Source organism: Aphanomyces astaci (genome assembly GCF_000520075.1).
Source record: "Aphanomyces astaci strain APO3 unplaced genomic scaffold supercont1.47, whole genome shotgun sequence".
In the NCBI taxonomy this organism is placed as follows: Eukaryota; Oomycota; class Saprolegniomycetes; order Saprolegniales; family Verrucalvaceae; genus Aphanomyces; species Aphanomyces astaci.
In genome coordinates this window covers 93,148-101,499 of record NW_009798310.1, presented here as the reverse complement: position 1 = coordinate 101,499, position 8,352 = coordinate 93,148, and the positions used below count along the sequence as shown (strand labels likewise).

At 45.7% G+C, this 8,352-nt stretch overlaps 3 protein-coding genes across 3 annotated transcripts; 2 read left to right on the top strand and 1 right to left on the bottom strand.

The window, feature by feature from the left end:
* Window positions 1-866: 866 nt before the first annotated feature.
* H257_13267 (hypothetical protein) lies at window positions 867-1,563 on the top strand. Its single transcript, XM_009840732.1, has one exon. The coding sequence runs from the start codon at window positions 948-950 to the stop codon at window positions 1,491-1,493; it is 546 nt and encodes a 181-aa protein (XP_009839034.1). The 5' UTR covers window positions 867-947; the 3' UTR covers window positions 1,494-1,563.
* A 796-nt stretch (window positions 1,564-2,359) lies between these two features.
* On the top strand, window positions 2,360-5,330 carry H257_13266 (hypothetical protein). Its single transcript, XM_009840731.1, has 3 exons — window positions 2,360-2,930; window positions 3,670-4,077; window positions 4,756-5,330. The coding sequence occupies exons 1-3, from the start codon at window positions 2,457-2,459 to the stop codon at window positions 5,260-5,262; spliced, it is 1,389 nt and encodes a 462-aa protein (XP_009839033.1). The 5' UTR covers window positions 2,360-2,456; the 3' UTR covers window positions 5,263-5,330.
* Window positions 5,331-5,842: 512 nt separating this feature from the next.
* On the bottom strand, window positions 5,843-6,759 carry H257_13265 (hypothetical protein). The gene has a single exon (XM_009840730.1). It carries the CDS (start codon window positions 6,683-6,685, stop codon window positions 6,101-6,103), a length of 585 nt encoding a protein of 194 aa, XP_009839032.1. The 5' UTR covers window positions 6,686-6,759; the 3' UTR covers window positions 5,843-6,100.
* Between the last annotated feature and the right edge of the window lie 1,593 nt (window positions 6,760-8,352).

Genomic DNA, 8,352 nt, shown 5'->3' with positions numbered 1-8,352 from the left:
AGGATGGCCCAAGTAGTGTTGAGAAACGGTAATGCAATTGATAAATAACTGCTCTTAAAAAAGTGCGTCTATAATTTGCATCACCCTGAAAAATGGTTTTTTGTAATTTTCAAAAATAGTACTTCGAATTTTAAAGTTTTGTCACCAACAATGTATTTCGAAACTTAAATAAAGTATCATATCAAATCAGTGAGCTTCAAATCGAAATAAGTTTTGAGAAATGTCAAAAATTCACGTGCGTCTATAGTTTACATCAGGACTGTACGTAATATATTGCGAATTCGGTATAAATTTCCAACCAAAATTGAAGCAAGCGGGGACTTGTGATTGGTTGTCTCTATCTGTAATAGCCAATCCGAAATACCTAAATTTGCATTAATACATTCGCCCCCGAATTGACTTTACTTTGTATAACCGAGTGCATACATATGTCGATGTGGCCTCGAAATAGTTGTCAAGATATATGCTATATCAGTCTAATTTGAATGATGTGTAGTGAATGATCCTTCGAATTCCTTGATATAGAACCTCCATGGATGTGGCGAGCTGGAACGTCATTGGGTTGTACAGTGTACATTGAGAGCAACCAACTTGTGAAGGGCCAAACCACAAGGATGCTGGGGGACTTTGCCAGTGTACACCATAATCTTCACTCTACACCATCAATGCAAAGGGAAGTTTGCCGTTTTGCAGCTCCTTTTATTTATATCCAGGGTACGCACGCCATCTTGGCTATTTATAGCAGCAGTACGGTGAGACACTTATACCAGTAAATTCCAATTTGAGTTAGTAAGCACGATGTTGACTAACCGGTACCTGGTGCATCAAGATGAGGTAATCATTGCATTTACTCCCATGTCAGCTGAGCTATTTCAGAAATACTTCCCCTTCTACCCCATTTCCTCATCTTCCTCCGCCAAGAGACCCCACCGACACAAACCAAAGCCATGACCTCGTCGATTCAAAAGCGCGACATCATCACGTCCAGCTCGACCTCGTTCGGGCTCAAGGTCGGTGCCGGCACCGCCGCCGTGGCAGGTACCCTCGTCGCGGCCGCGCACCAGTACTCGCCGACGTTTCGCGCTCGGCTGGGGGTGAGTGGCAAGGTGGGTCTGGTCGTCATGGCGGGCTTGTCGTCGTTCACAATTGCCGCGGAAACCGACTTGCTGCGAGGCAGTCGCAACCCAGACAAGTACATTTCAGACCTCCAAGGCGGTCCCGCCGCTGCCAAAGCCGAACTATCGTCTTCCAAGTCGCTACCACTGCACCAGCAGCTGGGCAACTACGTCCACGACTACCCATTCCGCACCATCGCATGCACCGCCGTGCCGATGGTGGGGCTCATCTTCCTCGACCAGAACCGGAACCCGAACATCCAGTTCTCCCAGAAGATCATGCACACGCGCATCTACGGCCAAGTCACGAGCGTCGTGCTGCTCCTGAGCACCATGGCCATGTACGATTACATGTCCCGTCGAGGCCGCTTTGAGTAGACTCATAAACCGCCACTTCACTTGCATATACTTATATTTTAAATACATTTCTACCCTTGTTTGTCGTGCATTATGTACCCGACGCCCGTGCACAGAAGGAACCTTGTGATTTCGAGAACTTTGAAAGCCACAATTTGTACACATTTTTCGTGGTTTTGCATTCCAGCCATGGTGGTCAATCGACCTGTGAAAACTAATTATTTTGATATTACGGTAGTAGTACCTAGTGAAGCGACGGCTTTGAGCTGAGAGAGAAATGGTTGTGGGCAGCTGTACGTTGTTGTATACAGTAGTACAGTATATATGGAGCTCCTGGTCATGCTGTTTATGCTACTATAATTTTTATGCTACTATAATTCATGACAAGGCAATCTTGGTAGTACAGTAGTACTGTAAGTAGTATTAATAGTACGTACCCGTACTAATAGTGCTTCGAAGTATTTTAATACTTCGAAGATTTCGCATGGTATTTATTACTACGTAGTATTAACTGAAAATAATAATTACCATCCGAAATCTCCCTATAATATTAAATTATTGCATTCGTATGAATTTCCAGACCCCTGCTGTCAGTCGAATCACTCCGACCAAACCGATCATGAATTGCTCGCATACTGTAAGTAGGTCTAGAAATTCTTGTCGGTGATTGGCTACATTATATTTTTCTTTTATATTCGTTCTTCAACAAAATCGGGAGCCAATGAAATTTCGGCGAGCAAATTCATACCGGTACTTCAAGTACTTCGAAGTAATATACTATGGAGTAATTGCTTTTCAACTTTTGGAGTACGTACTGTTGTGATAGTATTAAATGTGGGAGGTTATGTACCAGTACTGTGCACCGCCAGTACTGTAAGTACCCCAATCGAGGTGCCAGTTTCTTATCTACGAACCAGCACACGAGGGTTGTGACCTCTCCGCCAGTGCCGTCGTCCATCTCTGCTGCACCACCGCTAGGGTATCATGCAGCGCCGTCGCCTCGCGCACCCGCTTCCTCCCGACTTCTTTCAATGCCCCGTGTTGACGTCGTCGGAAGCTGACGCGATGATCGCATCCGGCGTCGACGCGCTCAAGCACCTCGTGATGCACGCCCGGTTGGACGACACGAGTGCGTACAAGTGGAAGCTGGAGCGTGCGACGCAGGACCTCCAGGTGTACGCTGGGTCGGACCTGACAAAGGCGAAAGGCACGGTCGTGTTTATGAGCGTCACGGAACTCCACGCGACGCTGGATGAAGCCGCGTCGCTTCTCGAGTGCGACACGTCCGATTCGTACCGCACCTTCATCCAGCGATACAACAAGGACGTGATCGACTGCGCCGTGCTCGCGACCCTCGCGCCGCGCACGCCGACGTACCCGCGCAACTACATTGGCCTCAAATGGTTTGTCCAGGAGACGCCCCTGCCCTGTCGAAACCGAGACTTTTGTGTCGTCGAGGTGCGGTTGATGTGTGATCCTCATATGTGTGTGTCTTGGCTGCATATTTTTTCAGTTTTACTCGTCTGTGCTTGATATATATACTATTAATAGTAGTGTGTGTATATTTCGTGTTGTTAAATAGTGTACATTTGGTGGGGGGGGTGAAATCCCTTCACACTATTTCAAGTCACATTATAGTTGAAGGAATTTGATTGGTCAATTGAATATTGGTGTTGTGGATTTTGATTCGTCGATCGATTGGCTCCCGATTCACAGTAGTGCCCCGCTTCAACTTGGATATTTACTTATTGAGCACACAAATCCACAATATACTTGCTGTAAATTCGCGAGGTGGTTTTCTATACTAGTATCCAAGGTATAAATCACGCTGGGCACTCTGATTGGCTGAATAGGCTTGTCTTTTCTGAAACAGCCAATCCAAAGCTCTCAAAGTTGAATTATTAGCCAAAAAATCGGCGGCATGATTCGACTTGTTTGACCATTTGTACCGACCGAATCCACCATATATATATATATATATACGTATGGTCCTCCCTCCCTGTTTTTTGCATACATATATAATTATATATATATATATTTGTGTTTATTTATATAATATATATATATATATATAATATGTACTATATGTACCCATGAATCCACCATATGTATGTATGGTCGTTCCACCCTCTTCTCTTGTATTTATATATATATATATATAGTACATATGTAACCAAAAGACCCTGTACGTATATAGTGTTGCGATGACTTTACCCTGGGGTCCACCAAGGGATGGGCTCGCGTCCTGCACTCAGTAGATTTAAGCTGGGTCCCGCCGCTGTCATCTGTGCTGGGCATCGTCCGCGGCACGTTCGACGCGTCTGGCACTGTCTTCTTAGAAACCAACCGCCGAGGGGTGCTTCGAGCGGCGCAGATTTTCCACGTCAACTTGAACGGAAACCTTCCCCAGTGGATCTTACGTGTCGGTATCAAGAAGCGGGCGCGGACGCTGGTCGATATGGACGCGCACTTTCGAGCACAGCGCATGACGCGCATGCTGATTTTGCCGCAACCAAGTGAAGAAGCCGAAATGAAGTGCCACGGTTGCCACTTAAAGATAGCAACAAGTCGCCGGTCGCAGTTTCAATGCCGTCGATGTAACCACGTACGTACTCGTAGTTATATGTAGTGTTGTGTCCAATTCGAATGGTTGATTAAAATAGTTGGGTTTTAGTGTATTTATATTTTTTATATATTTTTTTGGGATTCGTATTGTGCATGTTGTGTGTGTGAATCCTCGTTATTTCGTCCTTGCTTTGGCGTAAACCAACCACATCATCATCGGACCTGTGAAATGTGATATATATATATATATATATATATATATATATATATCAAAAGTGAAGAGGTTCTTGTCGTATTCGATTTAGCGAATAGTATGGAAGCCTTCTTTTCGTTTTATCCAATTATACTGCTCGATTTCGTCAACCCACTTCGAAGTTATAATTTGGCCAATCCGCGTGCAATCCAACAAGGAATTCGTTTTGATTCGTTGAATTTCGTTGTTTTCAGCCAATCCATGGCTTTATTTAGTTCGTGTTGACGTTTGATTCGTCAAAATGCATTGATCCCAAAATTGGCAATTTCGAAGCGATCTTTTATGATTTCGAACTTTGGTTTAATGTATACTAACTAGTAAACATATAAAAAAGTCAACATAGCTCTTTCATTGGACAACACGTATAGTTGTTTATGATATATTTATGAGAGTCTGGGGCCATCACAGTATCGCGTATTGGGCCACCTTATCGCATATATCGAATAACTCTTACGATGATAATAGATCGTATGCCGGCAATGCTGCCATCCTTTGGACCCGCCTACCACCGCCGCTGTTCCTTTCATCGTGATGACGACGATGGAACCTTTTGCGTGTGTATGCATTCCTTGTGTAACGCTCACGGCATCGTCGAATTCACCTGCGACATCGGACAACAGACCACCACAACCCTTGCGAAACAACCTCCCAGAAGAATCGTTTGTCGACCAGCATCGCAATATGCGACAAGGTGCAGCAGCATGTAACGACGCGAATTTTGTGCAGAGTGGCGTACAAGGCGACTTCGGCGCTGGTCAGTCGTTGTACTGGTACCCACGGAATAGCTCGCAAGAAGACATGCAAGCCGACTGGTATAAGCCCATTGCTCTACAAGAAGACGAAGCCCCCGAGAGATGGCGGCCGATGCAGTATTATCACGACGACCAGGCGGACCAACATGTACTGCTCGGCGCCGACAACGACGACTCGGCCATCCATAGTGACACAGACAGCAATTGTTTTCGCTTGTAATAATCAGGAAGAAGATATATATATTGAATAGTACGGTGTAAACGTCCACATTGCGTGTGGATTTCTAAGCGTTCACATGGAATCAATTACACTGGAAGCTCTGATTGGCTGTCGTTCTGCTGTAAGCGCCAATCACAGCCACTCAAAAGTAGGTTCGGCCCTGCCAAGGGTCGAAAATTATTACGATAACTTTTCAAACGACAGGATTTCTGGGCTTGGCTACCAATCAATAAATTTACAAAATAGGTCGATTTGTTACTGCTTTCTGGTTTTATCGCATCCAGAGGTCACACATCAAATACAGTAATGTTGCAACTATTTTCGCACCTCCAACTTGAAAGGGGAGTTCTCTGTCAGATATATTAGTTGACATCAAATTTTCTTCAACGTTAGCATCCAGACTCGGTCTTAGTCGTACCACAGCCGTCGATTCGTGATTCGATTCGGCGGCGAGATTCGATTTGGCCGGGTCTGGAAATTTGTACTGATAGTTTGTGAATCCACAAGACAACCACTTTGTAGCCTGTTGCTGTAGGAGTACAGAATACAGTAGACCATGAGCAGAGAACTACTAAAAAATGTAAGTTGTTGTGGTTACGGACGGCTGAGGCAACCAACCAGCTATTCAAGCCAAACATTTCGTTTGGATGAGATGGCGTACAATAATAGGGTCATTTTCAAGTAGGGGGATGGGGCGACAGTGTTTTGAGGTGGCAATTTCCTACCTAAGTTGCAGCATATGTAGCCACCATTTCAAACAAGTCAACAGGCCGCCGTAAAGCGAGATTTCGACGTTTGTATTGCATTAAATACAATGGAATGAATCGCACACAAGAGCTCAGAAAGGAGACGAGTGGCGGCCACCATGGATGGAACTGACGCGCTCCGGAGCTGCCGGGTTGGGCACCAAGGGCGATTTCACTGGGCCCTTGGAGTTGCGAGGACTTGTGATATCGTCGACATAGCAGCTCGGCGGTGTGAACGACATTCGACGAGGTCGAGGGGTTTCTAAACCGAGGGAGGATGGGGAAAAACTGGGCATGCTGCTGCGGTGAGGGTATGTCCAAAAGTCGTCAAAGCCAGGTCGACCAAAGTGCAATGTTGCGGGAAGGCGGCAATGGCGAAGGATGCGAAGGACTACATCCATTCCAAGGTGTTTGGTGGGAAGGCCATTCACGGAGAGCAAGACGTCGCCGGGTCGAACAAGCTCCAGGTGGCGTTGGGGGCATCCTTTGCCAGTCACGCGACTCACGCAAACTGGCTCCGAAGTAAGCGCGAGGCCCAAATCACCGCCAGTCCACTTGACAAAGTAGTTGTCAGGCTTGGTATGCAACGGCCAGAGTTGGCTCGTGGAGGGTAGTACTTTGACAGGCTTGTGTATGGTGTGCGAGTGACGAGTGGTCATATTGAGATGTAAGTTCATGAATGAACCAAAACATGCAAGATCGCAATCGTGCGACACCACAGTGATGGGCCTGTCAAAAGTGATGGATTTTTTGCAAAAGTCAAAGTCAAGCAAGCTCAACACGTTTTCGAAAGAGCTCGGTTACGTCGGGGTGTAACTACAACATAGTACTGTATTGGTATGCAGTGTAGTATTCATATATAAGTTATTCTCGGCTTGGTGTTCGTCAGCCTTTTATGGGTTTTGCCCCTCGTTGTCATTGGAACATCTCAAAATGTTATTACGATTGCGACCATCACTCTGTCCTGGGTTTGAAGGTCAGCATACAAATGCCATGTTTTCTGAGGGCTGGATATGACCATCACTCCGCTTCAAGACGCGGGTTTGAATCAAGTTGAAATTCCAGCAACTGAATTGTTCGCCAAACTAACCCCAGTGATTTGATTGATGCCAATCACAATTGGACTTGGAGGTTGTATACTGGACACGTAGAAGAACACTAAGATCCAACTTATTCGTAGTTTCATACTAACTTACACGTTTTAAATCGCTACTTTATTCAACCACAGAACGAGTGGGAAATCCTTGGAATTCAAATCAGTCTTATACAGTTGATGGCATTCCCGCTGCCTACACGAACCGTGGACACCTCCCCTGGACATTCGCCCGCCGTCAAGGATAAGGGCCCTGATTATTTATGACAGAAGCGTCCTTTCCATATCCCAGCGGTATGACTTCAATCGTACTTTCAACGTAGTTGCATTACGTACCAGACCAAAAGATGGCATGCTGCGGTGGCGAGAGTACTGTAAGTCAGGTTGACCAAAGTGCAATGTCGTGGGGAGGAGGTGTAATAATGTTGAAGGTTGAGAAGAACTTTGTCCAAATCAAGGTGCTTGATGGGAATACCATTGACGGAGAGCGAAGGGCAACCTGTTCCAGGCCTTCAGAAAGTACTTTCGTGGTTTGCGGTCAGCGTTAGAGGTGACATAATTTTGATTGAATGAGGCGTGTGCAAACTGCACGGGGTAATGCAAGGATTGCACTGGTCATTAGTATGCAAGACGGGAAATACTGGCAAATTTATCGTGGTGCCGACAATACTTTTTATTTTTTTCGACCTTTCAACGTGTAAGTAGGTAACTTATGGTCAAATCCTGCGTCCAAGGATCTCATTGCAAGGATATTTCATGTCGTCCTTTCGTCACGTGAATGAAATGTCCTTCTACGAAATGGATAGTTGAAAAGTGAGCAATAGCACGCCCCACAAACGGGAATATGATCCATATCGCTTATTAGGGGCCATCCAGCGTTGCTTGACAAGTGTTCCAACAACTACAAAAGCGGGCAAGGATTACAGTAAGGGCAAAAGCGAGGCCGTAACGTAAACGCTAGTACGTACGTGGAAGGATGGTGCAACGAAATTCTCTGCCCACCTCACTTTGAATGGAGAATGATACTAAAATCGACTCTACTGTACTGGGACGACTTTACCGTACAGTACATACAGGCTGTTGGTAACCAGAGTTTTCCAGCAAAGAGCTCCACAACCATTTGCAACCTTGTGTCGCCATCCTAGTGTCCAATCAAATGCAAGTGGCACTTGCCCAACCTCACGAGAGTGGCAGTAGTGTAAATAATACTCTACCTCAACAGTTTTCGAAAGAGCTCTCATAGTACTGGTA